The sequence below is a fragment of the Coregonus lavaretus genome, assembly GCF_964263955.1.
Source record: "Coregonus lavaretus genome assembly, chromosome: 3".
Lineage (NCBI taxonomy): Eukaryota > Metazoa > Chordata > Actinopteri > Salmoniformes > Salmonidae > Coregonus > Coregonus lavaretus.
Window position 1 is genome coordinate 22,890,006 of NC_139990.1, and position 26,458 is coordinate 22,916,463.

The 26,458-nt window shown below is 44.6% G+C and overlaps 1 protein-coding gene across 1 annotated transcript in view; it reads right to left on the minus strand.

Annotated features, from left to right (window-relative positions):
- Positions 1-12,068: 12,068 nt before the first annotated feature.
- Positions 12,069-26,458, minus strand: part of LOC311126290 (alpha-2,8-sialyltransferase 8E-like) — a gene marked incomplete at both ends in the record, with an annotated part of 41,460 nt that continues 27,070 nt past the window's right edge. The window contains 3 exons of the mRNA XM_084158502.1: positions 12,069-12,251; positions 12,838-13,002; positions 13,535-13,652. Of these exons, the coding sequence (XP_084014628.1) occupies positions 12,069-12,251; positions 12,838-13,002; positions 13,535-13,652 (466 nt within the window). The remainder of the gene's footprint in view (positions 12,252-12,837; positions 13,003-13,534; positions 13,653-26,458) is intronic.

The following is a 26,458-nucleotide window of genomic DNA, read 5'->3' on the forward strand; positions in this document are numbered from 1 at the left end:
GCTACATGTTGGACCCTGTACACTCTAACCCCTACACCATAACCCCCACAACCTTGTTACTACAACTCCACAGTCAGGGGGCACTACAGCTACATGTTGATCCCTGTCGATAGCCCCTAGTGCAGGGATAGGCAACAGGAGGCCACCACACTAACTTATATTCACACCCTGATCCCTCAGTCTTTGTGGTGAGACAATACTGTGAACACGACTTGAGATTTAATTTGGACCACAACTTAACAGAGCTAACAGTTTAGAACATGACTTAATTCAGCATTTCCCAAACTTGACCCTGGGGACCTCAAGGGGTGCACATTTTGGTTTTTGCCCTGATTTTAAAATAATGAACTAATCATCAAGCTTTGATTATTTTAATCAGCTGTGCACCTCTTGGGGTACCCAAGACAGAGTTTGGGAAATGCTGACTTAACTGTTCAGAACCAAAAATACTAAATAGTTTGGAACCTAACAAACTGAACTGTTTGGAACATGACCTAAATCATGACTGGTGAATTCATGTTGTTCCTTTACCAGTGGTTTGTTTTATTGTGTTACCAGAAGAATGTCGGAATAAAGAGATGAATACAATATTATCAATGTGTGTGAGAGCGAGAGAGTGACTAGGTGTTTTTTCTTCAGCGTCCAAAATGGCACCCTATTCCCTACACAGTGCACTATATCAAAAGGGTGCCATTTGGGACGCAGTCTTGGGGTGCATTCGTAAATTCACCCTGGCTTACTACTCCGATTTCAGAGCACTCTTGTCTGAGTGTGCCAGAGCGCAGAATTACTGATTTAATTTACGAACGCGCAACACCCTTTGAATATGAACCCGCTATTAAATTGTTACCAGCAGCACAGGTACAGTCACCAATGCTCTGGATAACATGAAAACAGCCAGATGGTCAGTGAGTTGTTCTCTCATTTGTGTCTGGGAGTAGCTAGATAGTTAGCCAACTTTAGCCAGTTAGCTTGGGTGTTTGACTACTGTTGTGAGGTCAGAACGCTTGGATCAACTCTCAGCCAGAGCGTCCAGTGTGCGCTCTGATTGCTCCGAGAGCTAAACGCTCTGAATTTACAAACGGACAATCTGACAATGCTCTGAATTTACGAACGCCCAGGGTGCACTCTTAGCCACTCTGGCACTCCAGAGTGAATTTACGAACACACCCTTAGACTGTAGATTCCACTGCCTGCCTCAGAGCGAGAGTACACCTGTAGTGCTGATTTTAAAGGGCAACTGAACGCAAAAAAATAAATGTCATTGATATTAATCAATCATTAATTCCAGAGCCAACATGGACTAAAAGTGTAAGTAGGATAATTTTGGTCATAAAGTCAGTATATTCCAAAACAGCGTTTTGTGAGATTTGTGTAACTGAGGTCGTCACAATTTACATGAGTTTTGGGTTTTGAGCACACTATCTCTGACCAGAATCAACCTACAACCCACCCAGGCATGTGCACAGATAGGGCTTTACCTGTGCAGAGCACATGCCCCTTTGCCCATCCAGTCTCCAAAGTGCCCTTTTGGGTGGTATACTGTATATTATTTGTATTTAGTTTTTTTTGTCTAAATGTTTTGTCATTGCTGTTTGGAACCCACTGCCCGCAAGTCGTCGTGAAGTCGTCATGTTCGCCACCCCCCACCTGATCCGTTGGTTGCGCCTGTTGGTCTACCCTGTGCAGAATTTGCATGCGCCAGGTTGTGCCTGTTTCCCAGTCTTCCATGTGTGGAGATTGCATGATGAGCCGGGATCCAAACATGCATGGCTTGAGAGATGTGGTCACCACCAGGATTTTGGCGGGATTTGTGTGTCCCGAGTGTATGTGTGGTGTGGGGAGTCTGAGCTGACGGGTTTCCATGACTATGAACGAGCGCCCTGGTTGGTTTGTGTGTAACAGGGTAACTAGGTGCAATGGATTACCTAACACTAGGTGAGTAGAGGAGCTACTAAATAAATATTAAAGGGATACTTCGGGATTTGGGCAATGAGTCCGATGAACTCGTGGATACCATTTTTATGTCTCTGCGTCCAATATGAAGGAAGTTACAGGTAGTTTTGCGAGCCAATGCTAACTAGCGTTAGCGTAATGAATACCATAGACTTCCAGTCATTGCACTAATGCTAGTTAGCAATTGCGCTTTTGCTAGTTTGCAAATTCCTTCAAAAGGCACACAGAGACATAAAAAAGGTATCCACAATTTCATCTGACTCTGGGGAAGTAGATAAAGGGCCTCATTGCAAAAATCCCGAAGTATCCCTTTAAACATCATAAAGTGTATCATGTTGCTATAACTTATTGTTCGGATTTTCCATTATTTAGCCCTCCGAAAAGGCTCACCAGGAAGCACACAATGTCATGACTCGTGTTTTGTCCTTAATTTTATTTTAAATCATATGACCACAGGTCATAAACCTGAATTACAACAAACAAATAATGACAATATATTATTCAAATATATAATGTAAATATTATTCAAATAATATAATAATAATAATGAAAATAATGAAAATCAAATAAGCCGACAACACCATCAAAAATGTGGCTAATCTGGCTTAAAACAGCATTGACTACATCACCCAGAATGCCTAGCACCAGAGGAGCATGCGCACAGCGACTCCGCCGTTGCCACGGATGCTGCCACAGGACACAGAACCCATGCCACCACATGCCTCGTCCAAAGGACCCACACACGCACAAACGCAACACAACGCGGCGCTCCACCATGGATCACCGAACCAAACCACCGCTATCACCACCGCCACCAGAAACCAGCAGAGTGCTCTGAACAATCAGCACAACGCAAATGGCTGATAATGATAGCCTAATGCTATACAGCATCTGGGTCGCTGAGCTACCGCACCCAGCGAGCTACAAGTTACTCCCGGCCAACTAACACCGACACAGTGAGGTAAACGTTCAGTGCTCAAACATATAAGTGACTTAAAAATTAATGCTAGACTGTGAGTAGTTCGCAGTTACATACCAACGGGCTGTGTGCTCCTGATGATTGTCTGTCGTGAAATGATTACCAGGTGCCATAATTTAAGTCTCTAGTGAAGCTGCGCATGCGCACATTACGTAACATATCCGAGCATCTAAGAAACTTAAAGAAATCACTCGTTCTCCATTTAATTGAACACATCAGACGCTTCTCTTTTGTATATTTATATATATTTTTTCTTCTTTTTTTTTCTTTTCCTGAGTGAGCTAGAAGTCTCAACACCTCCCATTTGGCCGACTGATCGAAGATCCAAGGAGGGCACAGTCTCTTGAGTCTCTCAGTGAGAATTTCAAACTAAAGTCCAGTCTTTGTAGGCATTTACAAACAAATATGTATTAACTAAGGAGGTAGGCTCCACCACTTTTCCTCCTTTCCACCATTCCTACTGAGTGTAGGTTTGCCCTTGAAGCACTCAGTTGCCTCTCAGGGTTACCCGCTAGCTAAGCAAAGAACAAAGAGTCACAGTCTTTGGGTACCCATGGCGAGGACTCATCTTACCTCCTCTTGGTCTTCAGCAGGAATCAAGATCACCAACCTCCGCACATCCCTGCGAATGACGATTGTCATGTGCATGGTAGAGTCCTTTCTCCGGGCCCTGGGAACCTTGTGAGCAGGAAGACCCATGCAGGTTGTTATGTCCGCATCCCGGACAACCCCCTTCTCGTCTGGATATGTTGTAGCAACCCGGCCGAGCCGGAACTGCCCCCTTAGAGCGTTCTGGTCCGCAATCCAGACTACGTCTCCAACCTTGATACTTCTCTCTGCTCGGTGCCACTTGTGTCGTATGAACAAGTTTGGTCCTGCCAGAACCTGTCGACTCCAGCCTGGACAGCCCTCAGTCTGCGCCAAGAGCGGGTTTCCATGTCGATTCCGTGTATGTCTCCTCCCTGTCCGGTGCGCCCCAGGATAAGTGAGTTAGGGGTCAAGTACTCCACTGAGTCCTCTTGTTCCTGTGCCCTGGCGTCGATGGGTCGCTCATTAGTCAAGTTGGCTGCAGAGTAGAGAAGGGTCTGGAACTCCCCCCAGGTGTAGCAGCCAGTTGTTCCGCCAAGACTGTTAAGAGCTCTTTTAAGGAGCTTGACAGCTGCCTCTGCTGCTCCATTCCTGTGTGGCGAGTCTGCAGGATGAAAGTCCCATTGCCACTCTGTGCTATTTCTGGCAGCCTCGTCTTCAACGGATGCCTTCTGCAAACAGGCCAGGTGCTTGTGTAGCTCTCTCAGAGCAGGCCTGGCGCCCAAGAAGTTTGTGCCTCTGTCTGACCATAGCTTTTTGGGATGCCCCCTCAGAGCAGTGAACCGGGAGTAGGCCTGAAGAAAGCTCTCAGAAGACTGGTCGTCGACGAGATCAGCATGGACGGCTCTGGAAGTCATGCAGCAATACACGACTCCCCAGACCTTTTTCTTGGTCATTTTCTTAACAGCGTCCCTCACTTCAAAGGGTCCAAAGAGGTCTGTGTAGTATACTCGAATGGGTTTGCTCTACTGGTACGTTCCCGAGGAAGAGCGCTCATCACTTGCTTGCACAGCCGGGCTCTTTGCTTCTTGCAAGTGATGCACCTGTTGACCACCTTCACTGTCCTCCGACCTTGCACAACCCAGGCCTTTCTTTTAGTGTGCAGCAGTGTGGCAGCCACCCCTTCATGATTCGCTTCGTGAGCTTCCCTCGCAAGCAAGGCCCCCAGCCACGACCGGAACAGGATTAAAGGTACAGCGGTTCCGTCTTCATTCCAAGACTGGACTCTACCACCACAAAGTAAGAGTCCATTGTTGTCATCTTTAATCACAACAAGGCGGTTTAAGGTCGTATCCTGAAAGTTCACGCCGTCTTGGGCCGCAAGGGCTAGGTCTTGGAAAGCCGCCGTTCTCTCTCCCACAGACAGCCTGGGGCCCCTCACCTCCCACTTTGCTGAGCTTGAGGCTTGGTAGCTTGTCCTCAGCCAGGATTCTGCAGCTCTTCGAACCCAGGCGATTGTTTCACACAATTTAGACAAGCTACTGAATCGTTCGGGCCCAACAAGGCGCACTAGAGCTACACCCCAGGGCTTCCTCTTTGGCCTCTCTACTGCTGGAGTTGGACCTTGGTCTTTCATCTGCGGTTGCGGTGCGGAGTCTTGCAAGTTTTCCCCAACATCAGTATTGCTGGGGCCTGAGAATTTCTCTGCCTGAGACCTGGTGACTACAGCTGAGAAGGCTCTTCTCTGCAACCTTTTAACGTCATCAGCCACGCTGGTCACTATCTCACTGGCCGTTTTCACAGGCCACTCAGCCTCAGGCCAACTCAGGAATTCTGGGCCTTGTTGCCACTCTAACCCTTCATCGAGTTCCTCAGGAGTTGCTCCCCTTGTGATGATGTCTGCTATGTTCAGGTTGCCCTCAATCCACCTCCAGTCTTCCACTGGTCCAGCCTTCTGGATTTCTCCGATGCGGTTAGCGAAGAAAGTTTGGTAGCCATAGCTATCCTTGTGAATTGCTCCCAGGATTGTTTGGCTATCCACGAAGTGGACCCAGCGTGCGACCTTGATGCGGCAGTGCTTTACAAGGTATTTTCCCAGGCGGATCGAAAAGACAGCACCACATACCTCTGCTTTAATCACGTCTCCTTTCTGGTTGAGAGGGGTAAGCTTTGCTTTTGACTCAACCAGCCTCACTACGACCCCATTCTGCGTCTCCCAACGGAGATAGAGCACCACGCCGTAGGAAGCCTCACTCCCATCTGAAAATGTGACTCCCATTGGATGGCCTATGGTTCCGGTTGGTGTGAGGCTTCTTTCGAACCTGATCTGGGCAAGTCTCACATATTCTTCGAGGAGTCTTATGGAAGCCTCCCGTAGTTTTGGTGAGAGTGGGTCATCCCAAGTGTCCTTAACTGGACTGCTTATACTCGCTTCTTGGTAAGCTTCTCTCACAAGCATCACCCCTTTCTGCTTTGCGGGTGTGGCAAGACCAATGGGGTCATAGAATCCAGCGATCTGGCTTAGCAGCATCCGACGGGTCAATGGGTTTGGAGTTTTACCTCTGACTTCCTCTTCGCGCAAATCGACTCCTGTCCTCATCTTTCCTCTCTTCTTTGAGAAATTTACGGAGGTCATCACACGAAGTTTGTCAGTCTCTGGTTCATAGCCGACTTCAAGTGCTTTGCTTTCTTCGTCCCGCATCTGGTTGGGTAACAGCAGCGTTTTGGGCACACTCACAGTTGTCTTACTGATACTGGCATCAGTTGTGGTTGCGGACCTCCCACTTTGGCCTGATAAGACCCATGGCTTAAGGGAGAAGCCTCCAGCCTTTAAGATATTTTCCACTCCTTTGGTGATTTTCTCCAGTATCCGCAAGTCATTGTGGGACGTCAAGATGTCATCCACATAACTATCTTCTACCACAACTCTGCGCTCCTCAACCATGGCTGCCAACTGGGGCAGGTTGGCTGTTTCTCTCATTGCCACCTGGGCAACACAACCAGCAGGTTTATCGCCAATGTTGACCCTGACGACAGCAAAGACTTCGATCACCTCCTCAGGATTGTCTCTCTAGAGGAACCGATGGAGGTGTACTTCTTTGTCTTCTAGCCAGACAGAGTTGTACATTTTTTTCACATCTCCCAGTTCGGCGTACAACCCAGTCCTGAATCTCAGAAGCACGCCCCTTATTTGATTTAGGACGTCAGGACCCTTGTACAGTAGGTCATTTAAACTTATTCCCATGAATTCTTGGCTACTGTTCCAGACAATTCTGACAGGGGTAGTGGTTGAGTGAGGATTGGGAGCAACTAAATGACTGATATACCACTTAGGTCCCTTCCAGCTCTCCATTTCCTCTTGGGTGACTTTAACGGCAGCCCCTCTTGAGACCATATCGTGGATTTGCTCTCTGTACGCAGCCTTCCATTCCGGCTCCCTCTCCAGTCGTTTCTCAGTGTTTAAAAAGGTCGCTTCCACTGCACGTCGATTGTCAGGCAGCGTTGCGGGGTCTCCTTTCCACGGGTAAGCTGCGTCCCAGTGAGGGGATTCGCTGTGCTTGTCAGCTTGCACGTAGGTGAGACATTCCTTTATTTTCTCCAAGTCTCTTTCCTCTCCTAGGGTCATTTCCTTGCCTCCAGGGGGGCACCTACCGCATCTGCAGCCACCGCACTGAGGCCCACAGGTGGCGCCAATACTGTCCCACTTGAACCATTCAAAAATGTATTTGTTGGTAGTTGCAGTGTTTTCGGAGGATTGCGTCTTCTTCTTCCACCGAAACTCCACTGGGTCCTTCCGTCTTCACGAGAATCTCTTTGTACACCCTTGAAGCTGTTCTCATTGACTTAGCGAAATGTGTATCAGACCTGTGCACTGCTAGGTCTATCACTTCAAAGAGGTCAGGATGCGTTCCACCAACAGTCTTCCCAAGGGGGCCATCCCAGAGGACGAGGTCTCCAACTACTCTGACTGGCTGTGGGACCAGGCGACCCTCCCTGTGGCTAATCAACAGGTCGATCTTTTCAGGCCGGACCAAGTCCTTGAGTGGAACATTTGGAAAGAACTTCTGCAGTTGCTGTGGCATGACAGCCTGGTTCACCATCGCAACATCTTCCAAGCCGTAACAAAGGAGTTTGTGCTCTCCTATTGTACCTTTGGGAGTTTTTACTCTCAGCCTCAGGGTATACTTCTTGGTAGTAATGGTTTTCTCCATCCCTCCAACACCTTGGACAATCAACTTAATGTTCTCACCATTTAGCTTGAGACACTCTGCTGCTTTATTAGAGATATAATTAGTATCTGAAGCAAGATCAATCAACGTACCGACTAGCTGGCCAGAGTTTGTCGTCACATCCAACAGCATCTTTATGACAGGGCACTCTTTTGGCTCACAACCAGTGCTAGCACACACTTTTGTCGTGATCTTATTTGAAAAGGCTTCTTTGAACTCTGCTCACAGCTCTGGAGAAAGTTTGGCAAGGAGCTCCTCCTGTTTGTTGGTTAGTCCAAGCCCCCTTTTCCCCAATTTTGCCTCGCTCTGCTCTCCGCTCTTTTCCTCTTTCTTCTTGATCTGTGGCTTTGGACAGAGCAAGTAATTCTGGTCTGAAGAGCCCTCTTTCTGACAGTCATCCTTTGAGTACAGATACTTTTGTGTGCAGCCGCCATCGTCACCATGAAGGCGCAAGCACTTAAAGCATGCTCCTGCTCTCCTAAACTGAGCCTTCTTGCCTGTCAGATTGAGCTTCTTGAAGACCTTGCAGGTGAACAGCCTACCTCCGTGCTCGTTGTCTCCACATGTGATGCATGAGCTTGGTTGAGAGCCGTTTAGGGTGTTTCCTGATGTGGCTCTTGTGAATGCCCTCCTTTCTTTTTTCTTTTCGCTTGACCTCTCAGTATTGTCTGCCGGGCTAAGCTGTAGCTGGTCTAGCTCCTCGAGAATGTCCTCCTGCTCTTTCAAGTATTGCAGTAGACAGTCGAAGTGGTTGCGTGGTGAAAACCCGCTTCCAGGGTCATTTTTGTGTGTTAACCACTTTTCTTTCAGGGAGTCAGGAAGCTTACTTTCAATCAACTGCACAACCACTCGGTTCTTTACAGCATCTTCCTCCCCTAAGACTTGTAGGTCACGAAGAGCTCTCTCCATGGCTTGAATCAGTTCGATTGTCTTCCTCGGATGGTTTCCTTTGATGGGGAAAAGTCCTTGCACTTCTTGTGCAATCAGCAGCACTATTTTCGGCTTATTTCCGTACTTGTTGTCCAGGAGCCTGAACACGTCGTTGGCGGATCCACAGCTGGACAATACGAGGTCTCTCTTGACTTTTTCATCTAGGCTTCCCAAGAGATGGAATTTCCTCACATTTTCCAATCTATGAGGGTTTCCCAGACGTTGCAAGTCCTCCCATTCAGCTTTCCAGCGGTAGTAATCCCTCATATTACCAGCAAACTTTGGCAAGCGTGCACGTTCTAGGCTGATCTGGGGCCTGTAGTTGTAAGCCCCAACTGGCTCCTCCTGCTCCACAATTTTCACTCTTCCCAGTTTCTCTTCGTCGTCGGATTGAGAACCGCCTTTCCATGCCCACTCATCCCACGGTTTTTCACGCCTTTTCTTCAATTTACGTAACATATCCGAGCATCTAAGAAACTTAAAGAAATCACTCGTTCCCCATTTAATTGAACACATCTGACCCATTTGCTTCTCTTTTATCTATATATATATATATATATATATATATATATATATATATAATTATTTTTTCTGAGTGAGTGAGCTAGAAGTCTCAACACTTATTGTATCATGTTGTTGTTATTAGGTTGAAGTTTGGTGTGCTTTGGTACTTCAGTGATGATGGTCAACTTATATTGAATTCTATGAAATTCCTTGTACTCATTTGCAAGTGCATGTTTTTATGATTCACTGCAACAGTGTTTCATGGCTGCTGCTAATCGATTTGAATATCTGATCAATCTGATTGATAATCTACACTAGTTGATTGATTATCCCCTTATTGATTCCATCATTCTATCAATTTTAGAGGAAAGTTAGTGTATATACTGTATTCTCATTTGAGTAGTTTGGAGGCCTTTGTGCAGATAATAATACGACTTCACTTCCTTTTGAGCTCGTGATGTTGCTGATGTTATTGTGTTTTATATTAATTTAATATTGGTGATATTGATTGTAAATTATTATATTTAATTGATTACTCTGAATGTTTCCTGTCATGTCAAATTATCTTTATCAAGTGGATTTAATAGTGACATTTATCAGATATCTATTTCAATCAATCAGATGCCTGCGTTGGGAGGCCCAGTTCTGTTTGTCCAATCAGATGTTAGGGTTGTATCAGATAGCTGATAAGTGTCGAGCAAAAGAGAGCCTAGGACAGAGGACTGCACTGAGTCCTCCACTGGCCTCCCTAAGTCTCTGGAGTAGAGTTTAGAGCCACGTAACATTCTGCTGATTTTTATTGGGCCATAACTTGGCACTAACATGGCTGCCGTTGAGTTATGTGAAGTTGAGGGAACATAAACGTTTTTAGTTTGAATTCTGACAGGTTGTAACCATGGAAGAATCTGACCAGCTAGCACCATACTATTCACACCTGTCCCACCACCGAGATAGGGCTGGTTCTTCTGATCTCACAGGAAACGAAGAGGAAGTACTTCCTGTGATGTCAGTGTGGGTGAACCCGTGACCCATGCTGGGTCAAGAAAAGTCAATAGGATGTACAATCTATTCCCAATGCATAAGCACAGTTAATGATGGATAGCTTAAGAAACTGAAAGATTATGCAACATATGGTGTGTTTTTCCCAGTCTGTCAACAGTTCCTGCTATTACTAAAAGGGTATGGCTGACTTATGCTGGATAGAGAGAGAATGCCCTCCAGTGTTCAACCTGAGCAGTAGCACACCTATGGCCTTCAGAACAATAGTCTCCCCCCAAAGATGCTGTGTGACGGAGATACAGCATCTGTGAGAAGAGACTACTAATTCCATTTGTTTGGGAAACTCTAATCTCACATGTCAGACTTTACAGGACTTTTATGCTAAATTCAGACACACTGGTCTGGCTCTGTGAGATAAGAGAAATTCTGCAAAGTGGCTGCAAAGCCAATTTAACAATGAAGTTACATTGTTAACACTCTTACACTTAACTGTGGAATAACACAAATCTTAATTCACAATCTTAAACAGCTATTATAAGGGTATGAATATCATATGACAGACACTGTTATGACTGTCGTATGAAGGCACTTCATACTTCAAATGTCTTGTAGAAGCCTTACATGCATACATACAGTGCAACATTAGCAGAAACTTTCACTTTGCCTTGGGGCAGTGTTCCTTCTATCATAAACGTTCACCTTGCCTCAAAGCAGTGTTTCCTCTGTCAAATGTTTCCCATTGTAGATTAAATTGCAGCATTTGTACCCTCAGGACTTGAAGGGCTTAAATACTGTAACTAAATTAACATGAAAAGTTGTTCAAACAGTGTCAAAACACGACAAAACAAAGTTTGTATTAAAATGACAATGCTGTATTTCTATTTCACTTTGGTATATAGTAAGCATTACAAGAGCAGCACTTCTTTTTACAAAAAAAAAATAATACAATTACAACAATAATAGAAATAACAATACCCATAAAATAGCCACATTTAGTAATTACACACATTTTTTAAATGAAATAGTTAATTTATTTATGGAATGATGTACGTTTCCTGTTTTCATTCATGACAGGTATGAATGTGGTCAAATGTAGAGGAACATGACATGGGTCTCAATGGTTAAAGCATTGGTTGAGGGGAGATGTAGGGGGGTAGATATAGCACTATGGTAAGCAGAGCCATAGATGGAGCAGAGTGCTATGATGAAACTGGCTCTCATGAGGACCGCCACAGGACAATGACCAAACACACCTCCAGGCTGTGTAAGGGCTATTTGACCAAGAAGGAGAGTGATGGAGTGCTGCATCAGATGACCTGGCCTCCACAATCACCTGACCTCAACCCAATTGAGATGGTTTGGGATGAGTTGGACCGCAGAGTGAAGGAAAAGCAGCCAACAAGTGCTCAGCATATGAGGGAAATCCTTCAAGACTGTTGGGGAAGCATTCCAGGTGAAGCTGGTTGAGAGAATGCCAAGAGTGTGCAAAGCTGTCATCAAGGCAAAGGGTGGCTACTTTGAAGAATCTCAAATATAAAATATATGTTGATTTGTTTAACACTTTTTTGGTTACTACATGATTCCATATGTGTTATTTCATAGTTTTGATGTCTTCACTATTATTCTACAATGTAGAAAATAGTAAAAAATAAAAATAAAAACTTGAATGAGTAGGTGTGTCCAAACGTTTCACTGGTACTGTATATTTAATGTTTGGTCAAAAAAGACTACAATCACCTGGAATTAAGCAAAAAAAAAATGTTTAATTTAGAAAATCTGTTCTGAAGTATTCCCATGAATAAAAGAGATGTGGTCATGTCTCAATGTAATCAAAGTATGAAATTACTGTTATTTTCAAATACAACCTCTTGGGTTTAGTTGTGTTCAATTTGCACTGTACAAATTATTATAATTATGTTCCTGCCCCCCCGACCATCCGCTTGTTAGGGTGTACAGGGTCCAACATGTAGCTGTAGCGCCCCCTGGCTGTGGAGTTGTAGTAACAGCAGGAACTCTTCAGGCATGGCGTGCATGCTGCGACTCGGACCAACGTTGTCATAGTAATGATGGGGCAAAGTATTTTGGGATAGATCCAGAGGGAAGGGCCAGAAGCCGTACAGATGAACCTGAAAGACAGAGATAGAGACTTAGAAACAAACACACAGACACTTAATCTCTTAAGGTAGCAGATTGCATCCAATGATTACCTCTACTGCTTGTGGGTTCACTGTGGACACAGGCCCACCCACTGGGGAGGCAGGCCCTGCAGGCCCATCCCAATCAAATTGAGCAAAAACCCCAAAATAATATATTACTATTACAAAAATACTCCTCATTAAAAATGTATTCAGGCCCACCCACAAACGAATTTCTGGCAACGCCAAAGCCTTCGACAAACTAAACCTTGAACTCCTTTGGAAGATCCTCCTGCAGTATGGCTGCCCTGTGAAATTTGTCAACATCCTGTGTCAGTTGAATAAGGGGGTGATGGTCAGGGTAACAGTTGGCGGTCAGGAGTCTGAACCCCTTGGAGTAGGCACTGGTGTGAGGCAAGTGGTGTCTGCTTGAGCCAGTCCTATGTCTTCCGCCTTTGTGTCCCAACCTTACTGCACAAGGACATGGATAATGGAGAGTGGGGTGACCCTAGACTTCAGATTGGACGGGAACCTCTTCTGAGGCAACACACACACATACAGACACACACACACACACCTGTTCACAGATCTCCAGAGCGGTGCTGGCCAGCATCAGACCAGTAGAGATCCGTGGGGCTCGTTGCCTGTGACGACGCCAGAACCTGCCCAGCTCAAACAGGTAGTCTGGGTGGAAGAACACCACTTCCTGTTGGGGGCGGGCCTTACGGAGGGCATGGTACACCTGGGACAGAACAAAGACTGATTAATGACATCATTACTATATACTCTCCTACCCCAGCCTTCCTCCCCCCCAGGATCAAAATGTTAGTTATCCATTTTGTAATTCTTAAAAATTATACCCAAGCTCGGCCCTTGCCCTAGTTATTGATGAAAAAATTGACATGTACATAGCATCGTGTCGTGTTGGGCCCGTGCCGGGTCACAGGCTTCTATCTAGTCTCATCTCATGGTTGTACTCCTGAGTGGCGCAGTGGTCTAAGGCACTGCATCGCAGTGCTAACTGTGCCACTAGAGATCCTGGTTCGAATCCAGGCTCTGTCGCAGCCGACCGGGAGACTCATGGGCGGCGCACAATTGGCCCAGGGTAGGGGAGGGGATGTAGCTCAGTTGATAGAGCATGGCGTTTGCAACGCCAGGATTGTGGGTTTGTTTCCCACGGGGGGCCAGTATAAAAAAATATGTATTCACTAACTGTAAGTCGCTCTGGATAAGAGTGTCTGCTAAATGACTAAAATGTAATGGTAGCAGCTCACATTGAAGCAGGAGGTGGTCCCATAGCCAAAGGAGAAGGCTGGGAGAACTAGATGGGCGTGACCGTAAACTGACAGGCGATCCGCCATGGGTCCAGGGTTCCGCTGGAGGTTAGGGTACCTGAGTACAGGTGAGTTAGGAGACGGGGGAGGGGGAGACAGGTGAGGGGATGAGTGAGAATATGGGTGAGGGGAGGAGTTAGAAGACAGGTGAGGGGAGGGGTTAGGAGACAGGTGAGGGGAGGGGTTAGGAGACAGGTGTGAAGTGGAGTTAGGATACAGGTGAGGGGAGGAGTTAGGAGACAAGTGAGAGGCAGGTGTTAGTGGCAGTTGGACAAACGTCTAGAATCGACTTGACATCAAAAATCTATTTGAGTTTGTGAAATCATGTTGGACAGGTGTGAGGTGGAGACAGGTGACAATTGATCATTTATATTGATAATGTACACCACCAGTCAAAAGTCTGGACACACCTACTAATTCAAGGGTCTTAATTTATTTTTACAATTTTTTACATTGTAGAATAATAGTGAAGACATCAACACTATGAAATAACACAAGTAGTAACCAAAAAAGTGAAACAAATTTGAGATTCTTCAAATAGCCACCCCTTGCCTTGATGACAGTTTGCACACTCTTGGCATTCTTACAACCAGATTCATGAGGTAGTCACCTGGAATGCATTTCAATTAACAGGTATACCTTCTTAAAAGTTTGTTGAATTTGTGGAATTTCTTTCCAATCAGTTGTGTTGTGACAAGGTAGGGGGGGTATACAGAAGATAGCCCTATTTGGTAAAAGACCAAGTCCATATTATGGCAAGAACGGCTCAAATAAGCAAAGAAAAACAACAGTCCATCATTATTTTAAGACATGAAGGTCAGTCAATATGGAACATTAAGAACTTTGAACGTTTCTTCAAGTGCAGTCGCAATAACCATCAAGCGCTATGATGAAACTGGCTCTCATGAGGACCGCCACAGGAATGAAAGACCCAGAGTTACCTCTGCTGGAGAGGATAAGTTCATTAGAGTTACCAGCCTCAGAAATCGCAGCCCAAATAAAGCTTCACAGAGTTTAAGTAACAGACACATCTAAACATCAACAGTTCAGAGGAGACTGTGTGAATCAGGCCTTCATGATCAAATTGCTGCAAAGAAACCACTACTAAAGGACACCAATAATAAGAAGAGACTTGCTTGGGCCAAGAAACATGAGCAATGGACATTAGACCGGTGGAAATCTGTCCTTTGGTCTGGAGTCCAAATTGGAGATTTTTGGTTCCAACCGCTGTGGTTTTGTGAGATGCAGTGTGGGTGAACGTATGATCTCCGCATGTGTATTTTCCACCGTAAAGCATGTAGGTGGAGGTGTTATGGTGTGGGGGTGCTTTGCTGGCGACACTGAAGAATCTCAAATATAAAATATATTTTGATTTGTTAAACACTTTTTTGGTTACTACATGATTCCATATGTGTTATTTCATATTTGTGATGTCTTCACTATTATTCTACAATGTAGAAAATAGTAAAAATAAAGAATAACACTTGAATGAGTAGGTGTGTCCAAACTTTCGACTGGTACTGTATATACAGTCAGGTCCATAATTATTGACACCCTTGATAAAGATGAGCAAAAAATACGGAATATTTTATACTAATACAGTTGCACAGATAAAGAGATTTTGGTCTCTGCCTGGTAAAATATCAGATAGCTATCCAAGCTAGCTAACTTGGTAGCTACATTAGCTATCATACTGGAAAAAACAGTGTAAAACAATGCATTTTGACTATCATAGCTCTGCGTTCACGGAACATTACTTTGGCTTTGGCATGCATTGGTAGTCCTTTAGCCTTCTGACAATACTGGGTATGACCCCATGGATTTTCGAGAGCTCTATGGTGGTCTGTAAAGGCGTCTGCATGCTTCCCAGCCGAAACAGTTCGGAAGATTTGGTGCATATAGTATGACAACATGTTGTGTCATTCTTGTTCGTTTTGGACTATGGTAAGGGTTTTTTAGGCTTTTCAGGCACACAAAAAATTTTCTCAAGGCTTGCCGAAGTCAGTCGCCAAAGTCTACGCCCCTTCGTCAGTGATTGGTCAGCAGTAGGGATTCTTCAATAACATCTCTGTTGTCATTCAACAAGAGATGACTCGTTTTCATGTACATTTCTTCATTGAGAAATACTGCACTAAACATCTTAGTTAGACTGAACAAAAATGCAACATGCAACAATTTCAAAGATTTTACTGAGTTACAGTTCATATAAGGAAATCAGTCAATTTTTAATAAATTCATTAGGCCCTAATCTATGGATTACACATGACTGGGAACACAGATATTAATCTGTTGGTCACAGATACCTTAAAAAAAAAAAGTAGGGACGTGGTTCAGAAAACCAGTCAGTATCTGGTCTGACCACCCTTTGTCTCATGCAGCACGACATATCTCCTTCGCATAGAGTTGATCAGGCTGTTGATTGTGGCCTGTGGAATGTTGTCCCACTTCTCTTCAATGGCTGTGCGAAGTTGCTGGATATTGGCGGGAACTAGAATGTGCTGTCATACACGTCAATCCAGAGCATCCCAAACATGCTCAATGGGTGATTATGCAGGCCATTGAAGAACTGGGACATTTTCAGCTTCCAGGACTTGTGTACAGATCCTTGCAACATGGGGCCGTGCATTATCATGCTGAAACATGAGGTGATGGCGGCAGATGAATGGCACGACAATGGGCCTCAGGATCTCATCATGGTATCTCTGTGCATTCAAATTGCCATCGATAAAACACAATTGTGTTTGTTGTCCGTAGCCTATGCCTGCCCATACCATAAACCCACCGCCACCATGGGGCACTCTGTTCACAACGTTGACATCAGCAAACTGCCTGCCCACACGATGCCATACACGCTGTCTGCCATCTGCCCGGTACAGTTGAAACTGGGATTCATCCATGAAGAGCACCCTTCTCCAGTGTGCTAGTGGCCATCGAAGGTGAGCATTTTCCCACTGAAGTCTTTCATGATGCCGAACTGCAGTCATGTCAAGACCCTGGTGTGGACGACGAACATGCAGATGAGCTTCCCTGAGATGGTTTCTGACAGTTTGTGCAGAGATTCTTTCATTGTGCAAACCCAAGGTTTCATCAGCTGTCCGGGTGGCTGGTCCCAGACCATCCCACAGGTGAAGATGCCAGATGTGGAGGTCCTCGGCTGGCGTGGTTATATGTGGTCTGCGGTTGTGAGGCCAGTTGGACATACTGCCAAATTCTCTAAAACAACGTTGGAGGCAGCTTATGATAGAGAAATTAACATTCAATTCTCTGGCAACAGCTCTGGTGGACATTTCTGCAGTCAGCATGACAATTGCATGCTCCCTCAAAAATTGTGGCATTGTGTTGTGTGACAAAACTGCATATTTTAGAGTGGTCTTTTATTGTCCCCAGCACAAGGTGCACCTGTGTAATGATCATGCTTTTTAATCAGCTTCTTGATATGCCACACCTGTCAGGTGGATGGATTATCTTGACAAAGGAGAAATGCTAACTAACAGGGATGTAAACAAATTTGTGCACAACATTTGAACGAAATAAGCTTTGTGTGCATATGGAACATTTCTGGGATTTTTTATTTCAGTTCATGAAACATTTGACCAACACTTTACATGTGTCGTTTATGTTTTTGTTCAATATAGATGTAAAATTGCGCAACTAAGATCTCCTCAGCAAAAATGTCCACTGAAGTCTGTTATGATGCCGAACTGCAGTCAGGTCAAGACCTTGGTGAGGACGATGAGCACGCAGATGACCTTACCTGAGACAGTTTGGGCAGAGTTTCTGACAGTTTGGGCAGAAATTCTTTGGTTGTGCAAATCCACAGTTTCATCAGCTGTCCGGATGGCTGGTCTCAAACGATCATGTTGCGTTTATATTTTTATTCAGTGTAGTATACCCTGTGTCGCACAACCCATGTGGAATTCTTGATGTCCATCAGCGTTTGAAACTGCCGAGTTCATCTCAGCCTGTGCTGCCCTTTAGTCCCTAGACTTTTTGGCCCTGGCGGAGTCCGAGAGCATGTGGTGGCACAGGGCTACTCATTGCTCCTAAGTGGAGATCTTCTCTTTTCTTTCTCACTCACTTGTCCATCTCCTCATTTGAATTCCATGCTGTCAATGTCACTTGTCCACTCAAGCTTAACATTTTTGTCATCCATCGCCCACCAGGCGCCCTTAGAGAGTTTCTCAATGAGCTTGACACCTTGATAAGCTCATATCCTAATGATGGCTCACCGCTCATCGCACTGGGTGACTTCAACCTCCCGACATCTGCCTTCAGTTCATATCTTTCCACCTCTTTCTTTCCCCTCCTTGCCTCTTTTGACCTCACCCTCTCCCAGTCCCCTCCCCCTCACAAGGCAGGCAATATGCTTGACCTCATCTTTGCTAGAGTGTGTTCAACTACTAATCTCACTGCAACCCCCCTTCAGGTCTCTGATCAATACTTTATTTCCTTTTCTTTCTCCTGCTCCTCCAACCCTACCCACTCAACACCTACCAGATGGCCATGCGCCGTCGCAATCTTCACTCTCTCTCTCCCACTACTCTCTCCTCTATTGTGTCATCTCTCCCTTCTGCTAAATCCCTTTCCCTCCTGATTCATCAGAGCGCAATGTATGTTGAATGCTGAACGCTAAATGAGAGACCACAGTTTATTGTTTTTCTAAAGTTGTGACAGTGTTTCCTTGTAAAGTTTGATTTGATATACTTTTTGATTTTGGATCCCGCGACTCAGCTGGGCTCAGTTGCTGTGAACTCTACTATCTGTCCCGGGATCCTGACAGATTCCATGTAAAGAGAGAGACACAGAACCCAGCTGGCTCAGCAGTCTCAAATGGAGGTCGCGATTGAACGTTTTCAATGCTTCAGGAGCTGTGTTTATTTTGCTCTATTCCGGGATGTGGACCACCCAGATTTTCAATGTAGCAACTGTTTGCTTGCAGAGGACTACAGGGGCGAAGTGGCTACTCTTAGCAAACAAGTATTGAACCTACACAAGCTACTGGGGAATCCACGCCCGCCTACCTTTTCTTTTTCTTCTACCCCAGTAGCCGGACGCCGCTCTGGTCTGATGGAAGTGTCTGCTGCCATGTCGGCTCTCCACAGCCGACTGGCCGGTACTCTGCAGGGATCCCTCCCCGAACGGGTCTCCCCCTTCCCTGGAGAACTGAGCTAGTAGGATGATCCTGGATGACTTGGGGGATGTTCCTGTTCTCAACCCAACCAACCAGCCATAGAGATATGTCACTAGCCGTGGAAGTCAAGAAAGTGTCCTCTGGCAATGGGGAGATGTTAAGCCTGGACCAGACACAGACCAAAAACGGCTTTGCCACCCTGGATCCAAAGGTTCCAGCGCATTATTCCCTAGGGGCTTCCGATTCGAGATCGGATCCGGAGGTACCTGCGCCTTCGTCCTCTGTTCTGTCTCCCTCTCCCATGGCTTCTACGTCGGGTTCAGATCCTCAGAGCTCCCACCCTCATCAGACCGTGAGGGTGCCTGAAAGACCGGCCCATTCATCAGCCATGATGGATACTACAGCCGGCTTGGGTCCATCGGGCCCACCGCCCTTCGGTCCTCGAGGGGGTTTGCGAAACCACTCGAGGTGAAAGAACAGCCGGACCTCCTCGGCAATTGCACCAGCTGTCGTCATCGGCAGCTCTATTGGAAGAAGAATCTTGGCTCCCGGGGCAAAAACCCTGTGCTAGCCAGGAGCATGAGTACAGGATGTTACAAGGCTGTTTCCGACCATTCTACGACAGATGCCTGGAGCTGACGCTGTCATAGTCCATGTAGGGTCAAACGACATCAGGAGGGCTAGCTCGGAACCTCTGAAAATTGATTTTCAAGATCTGATTCTAGCACTAAAAGCACCAATCATTTCAGGTCCGGTACCATCGCTGGGCTGCAGGTGTGAAAGATTCTGCAGGTTATTGGCATTACACACCTGGCTAAAAGACTACTGTAGCTCTGTTGGAATCACTTTTATAGATAACTTTAACAACTTCTGGAAACAGAAGATACTTTACAGGAATGATGGAGTCCATCCAAATCGTCTTGGCTCCTGGACTCTGTCCTCGCATTTCAAGGCTGTGTTGGGATAATGACTTATCAATGACCAAAGACCAGCTCAGTTAATCCCTACCATTGTGATGCTGAGTTGTCATAATTCTGCATCAAATGTACATTATCCCAGGGGCATTGGCAGACAATGTAAGTAAATTAATTTATGTCCCCCTCACCGCTCTGAATACCTCTGTTGATCCTACATCTATTGTATGCAGTAATCATGTGCCTATGAACCAGATTTACACTGTTAGCACTGAGGCCCTAGTAGGAATTCCACTGTGTGCAGCTCACCGTGCACTATCAGCTTCAATATAAATACATGAGCAAGTCTACTTCTGATAAGCTTCCCTCCCAGTAAAGCATTAAAAACAATCAAGCAACCCAGAAAAGTGCTAAAAATAGCCCATATTAACATATGTAGCCTAAGAAACAAGGTTCATGAAGTCAATAACTTGCTTGTAACAGATGACATTCATATTCTGACTATCTCTGAAACTCACTTATATAATACCTTTGATGATACAGTGGTAGCAATACATGGTTATAACATCTACCGAAAAGACCGAAATGCCAATGGGGGAGGTGTTGCGGTCTATATTCAGAAACACATTCCTGTAAAGCTTTGAGAGGATCTCATGTTAAATACTATTGAAGTAAAATGGCTACAGGTTCATCTGCCTCACCTAAAGCCATTCTTGTGGGAAGCTGCTATAGACCACTAAGTGCTATCAGTCAGTATCTGGATAATATGTGTGAAATGCTTGATAATGTATGTGATATCAAAAGAGAGGTATATTTTAAGGGTGATTTAAATATTGACTGGCTTTCATCAAGCTGTCCACTCAAGAAAAAACTTGAAACTGTAACCAATGCCTGCAACCTGGTTCAGGTTATCAGTCAACCTACCAGGGTAGTTACAAGGAATTAAATCATCACCATGTATTGATCACATCCTTACTAATGCTGCAGAAATTTGTTTAAAGCAGTATCCAAATGCATAGGATGTAGTGATCACAATATATTAGCCATATCTAGGAAAACCAAAGTTCCAAATGCTGGGCCTAATATAGTGTGTAAGAGGTCATACAATAAGTTTTGTAGTTATTCTTATGTTTATGTTTGATATTTTCTGGTCTGTGGTGTGTACTGAGGAGCAACCAGACACTGCACTTATTCCAGTTACTAATAAGCAAGCACCCATTACAAAAATGACTGTAAAAACGGTTAAATCCCCTTGGATTGACGAGGAATTGAAAAATGTTATGGTTGAGAGGGATGAGGCAAAAGGTATGGCAAATAAATCTGGCAGCACAACCGATTGGCAAACGCACTGAAAATGTAGAAATCATGTGACTAAACCAAATAAAAATTAAAATAAACTATACTATGAAACAAAACAAAAAATTATATTAAGAATGATTAAAAAAAAGCTTTGGAGAACATTAAATGAAATTTTGGGCAAACTCGGCTCCATCATTTATTGAATCAGATGGCTCATTCATCACAAAACCCACTGATATTGCTAACTACTTTAATGTTTTTTTCATTGGCAAGATGAGCAAACTTAGGCATGACATGCCAACAACAAACGCTGACACCACACATCCAAGTATATCTGACCAAATTATGAAAGACAAGCATTGTACTTTTGAATTCTGTAATGTGAGTGTGGAAGAGGTGAAAAAATGATTGTTGTCTATCAGCAATGACAATCCACCAGGGTCTGACAACCTGGATGGAAAATTACTGAGGATAATAGCAGATATTGCCACTCCTATTTGCCATATCTTAAATTTAAGCCTACTAGAAAGTGTGTGCCCTCAGGCCTGGAGGGAAGCTAAAGTCATTACGCTACCCAAGAATAGTAAAGCCCCCTTTACTGGCTCAAATAGCCGACCAATCAGCCTTAGTAAACTTTTGGAAAAAATGGTGTTTGACCAGATTCAAGGCTATTTTACAGTAAACAAATTGACAACATACTTTCACCACGCTTATAGGGAAGGACATTCAAAAAGCACAGCACTTACATAAATGACTGGCGATTGGCTGAGAGAAATGTATGATAAAAAGATTGTTGGGGCTGTTTTTTTAGACTTCAGTGTGGCTTTTGACATTATTGATCATAGTCTGCTGCTGGAAAAATGTATGTGTTATGGCTTTACACCCCCTGCTATATTGTGGATAAAGAGTTACCTGTCTAACAGAATATAGAGGGTATTCTTTAATGGAAGCCTCTCCAACATAATCCAGGTAGAATTAGGAATTCCCCAGGGCAGCTGTTTATGCCACTTACTTATTTCAATCTTTACTAACGACATGCCACTGGCTTTGGGTAAAGCCAGTGTGTCTATGTTTGCGGATGGCTCAACACTATACACGTCAGCTACTACAGCAACTGAAATGACTGCAACACTTAACAACGAGCTGCAGTTAGTTTCAGAATGGGTGGCAAGGAATAAGTTAGTCCTAAATATTTTCAAAACTAAAAGCATTGTATTTGGGACAAACCATTCACTAAACCCTTAACCTCAACTAAATCATGAAATGAATAATGTGGAAATTGAGCAAATTGAGGTGACTAAGCTGCTTGGAGTAACCCTGGACTGTAAACTGTCATGGTTATAACATATTGATACAACAATAGCTAAGATGGGGAGAAGTCTGTCCATAATAAAGCGCTGCTCTGCCTTAACAGCACTATCATCAAGGCAGGTCCTACAGGCCCTAGTTTTGTTGCACCTGGACTACTGTTCAGTAGTGAGATCAGGTGCCACAGAGAGGGAAAATTACAATTGGCTCAGAACAGGGCAGCACGGCTGGCCCTTAAAAGTACACGGGGAGCGAACATTAATGATATGCATGTCAATCTCTATGGGGGTGCCACAGGGTTCAAATCATGGGCCGACTCTTTTCTCTGTGGACATCAATGATGTCGCTCTTGCTGTTGGTGACTCTCAGATCCACGCAGACGACACCATTTTGTATACATCTGGCCCTTCATTGGACACTGTTTTAACAAGCCTCCAAACGAGCTTCAATGCCATACAAAACTCCTTCAGTAGCCTCCAACTGCTCTTAAACACTAGTAAAACTAAATGCATGCTCTTCAATCGAACGCTGCTGGCACCTGCCCACCCGACTAGAATCACTACTCTCGACGGGTCTGACCTAGAGTATGTGGACAATTAAATACCTAAGTGTCTGGTTAGACTGTAAACTCTCCTTCCAGACTCACATTAAGCATCTCCAATCCAAAGTTAAATCTAGAATCGGCTTCCTATTTCGCAACAAAGCCTCATTCACTCATGCTGCCAAACATGCCCTCGTGAAACTGACTATCCTACTGATCCTTGACTTCGGCGATGTCATTTACAAAATAGCCTCCAACACTCTACTCAGCAAATTGGATGTAGTCTATCACAGTGCAATCCGTTTTGTCACCAAAGCCCCATATACTACCCACCACTGTGACCTGTACACTCTTGTTGGCTGGTCCTCACTACATATTTGTCGCCAAACCCACTGGCTCCAGGCCATCTATAAATCACTGCTAGGCAAATCTCCGCCTTATCTTAGCTCATTGGTCACCATAGCAACACCCACCCGTAGTATGCTCTCCAGCAGGTATATCTCACTGGTCATCCCCAAAGCCAACACCTCCTTTGGCCGCCATTCCTTCCAGTTCTCTGCTGCCAATGACTGGAACGAACTGCAAAAATCTCTGAAGCTGGAGACTCTTATCTCCCTCACTAACTTTAAGCATCAGTTGTCAGAGCACCTTACCGATCACTGCACCTGTACACAGCCCTTCTGAAATTAGCCCACTCAACTACCAAATCCCCATATTGTTATTTATTTTGCTCATTTGCACCCCAGTATCTCTATTTGCACATCATCTCTTGCACATCTATCATTCCAGTGTTAATACTAATTGTAATTATTTTGCACTATGGCCTATTTATTGCCTTACCTCCATAACTTGCTACATTTGCACACACTGAATATATATTTTCTGTGGTATTTTTGACTTTATGTTATGTTTTACCCCATATGTAACTCTGTGTTGTTGTTTTTATCGCACTGCTTTGCTTTATCTTGGCCAGGTCGCAGTTGTAAATGAGAACTTGTTCTCAACTGGCTTACCTGGTTAAATAAAGGTGAAATAAAATAAAATCTCTCATGGCTCAAAGTGGAAGAGAGATTGACTTCACCACTACTTGTTTTTGTAAGAAGTGTTGACAACCTGAATGTACCAAGCTGTCTGTTTAAACTATGAGGTAGTCACCTGGAATGCATTTCAGTTAACAGGTGTGCCTTGTTAAAAGTTAATTTGTGGAATTTCTTTCCTTCTTAATGCGTTTGAGCCAATCAGTTGTGTTGTGACAAGGTGGGGGTGGTATACAGAAGATAGCCCTATTTGGAAAAAGACCAAGTTCATATTATGGCAAGAACAGTTCAAATAAGCAAAGAGAAACGACAGTCCATCATTACTTTAAGACATGAAGGTCAGTCAATACGGAACATTCCAAGAACTTTGAAAGTTTCTTCAAGTGCAGTCGCAAAAACAATCAAGCGCTATGATGAAACTGGCTCTCATGAGGACCGCCACAGGAAAGGAAGACCCAGAGTTACCTCTGCTGCAGAGGATAACTGCACCTCAGATTGCAGTCCAAATAAAGCTTCACAGAGTTCAAGTAACCAACACATCTCAACACCAACTGTTCAGAGGAGACTGCATGAATCAGGCCTTCATGGTCGAATTGATGCAAAGAAACCACTACTGAAGGTCACCAATAAGAAGAAGAGACTTGCTTGGGCCAAGAAACACGAGCAATGGACATTAGACCGGTGGAAATCTGTCCTTTGGTCTGATGAGTTCAAATTTGAGATTTTTGGTTCCAACCGCCGTGTCTTTGTGAGATGCAGAGTAGGTGAACGGATGATCTCTGCATGTGTGATTCCTACTGTGAAGCATGGAGGAGGAGGTGTGATGGTGCTTTGCTGGTGACACTGTCCGTGATTTATTTAGAATTCAAGGCACACTTAACCAGCATGGCTACCACAGCATTCTGCAGCGATATACCATCCCATCTGGTTTGCGCTTAGTGGGACTATCATTTGTTTTTCAACAGGACTGTGTAAGGGCTATTTGACCAAGAAGGAGAGTGATGGAGTTCTGCATCAGATGACCTGGCCTCCACAATCACCCGACCTCATCCCAATTGAGATGGTTTGGGATGAGTTGGACCGCAGAGGGAAGGAAAAGCAGCCAACAAGTGCTCAGCATATGTGGGAACTTCTTCAAGACTGTTGGAAAAGCATTCCAGGTGAAGCTGGTTGAGAGAATGCTAAGAGTGTGCAAAGCTGTCATCAAGGCAAAGGGTGGCTACTTTGAATAATCTAAAATCTAAAATATATGTTGATTTGTTTAACACTTTCTTGGTTACTACATGATTCCATAGGTGTTATTTCATAGTTTTGATGTCTTCACTATTATTCTACAATGTAGAAAATAGTAAAAATAAAGAAAAATCCTTGAATGAGTATGTGTGTCCAAACTTATACTGGTACTGTACATTGTAATATTGTTGTATGGTGGCATTATACATTTTGTATTGTAGATATATAGTGGTGTAATAATGTTATATGATGTACCTTTTTATAATTTATTTTATATGTAATGTAATGTTTGGACCCCAAGAAGAGTAGCTGCTGCCTTGGCAGCTAATGGGGATCCCTAATAAATACAAATACTCTCCCCCCTTTCCGCATCCTATGACTCGCACTGTCCCCTTTCCTCCCGGCCGGCTCGGCCCTCCCCTCCTTCTCTGTGGCTAAGTGACCCATTATTAGTTTACAGAACAGGGCTGCGGCAGCTGAGTGATGATGGAGGAAAGCTGAATTTGCGGAGGACCTATCATCCTTTCACTCCCTCCTCTCTACCTTTTCTTCCTCTGTATCTGCTGCTAAAACTACTTTCTATCAATCTAAATTTCAGGCTTCTGCTTCTAACCCTTTTACAACTTCTCCTCCCTCCTTAATCCTTCACCCCCTCCCTCCTCCCTCTCTGTGGATGACTTTGTCAACCATTATGAAAGAAGGTTGACGACATTCGCTCCTCATTCACTCAGGATGACTTTGTGAACCACTTTGAAAAGAAGGTTGATGACATCTGCTCCTCATTCACTCAGTGTATTGAGTCCACTGGTCCCACTCACACAGAACTACCCTACGCCTTGACCTCTTTCTCCCCTCTCTCTCCAGATGTGAAGTTTGGCCGCCCAACAAACCTGCCCGCTCAACCTCATCCCCTCCTCCCTTCTCCAGACCATCTCTGGAGTCCTTCTCCCATTCCTCACTTCCTTCATCAACTCACCCCTGATCACCCAGATGCGTCTCCTCTAACTTCAAAATGGCCAGAGTCGCTCCCCACCTCAAGAAACCAACACTCGACACCTCTGACATCAAACACTACCAGTATGCCTTCTTTCTTTTCTTTCCAAACACTCAGAACGATCTTTTTGACAATAACCAGTCAGGCTTCAAGACAGGTCACTCAACCAAGACTGGTCTCATCTGTGTCACGGAGGCTCTTCACATTGCCAAAGCTGACTCTCTCTACTCTGTTTTCATACTCCTAGATCTATCTGCTGCCTTCGACACCGTGAACCATCAGATCCTCCTCTCCACCCTCTCATCAGGGAGTCTCAGGCTCTGAACACTCTTGGATTGCATCCTAACTGGCTGGCCACTTCTACCAGGTGACGAGTAGAGCGTCTGTGTCTTCACCACGTACTCTCA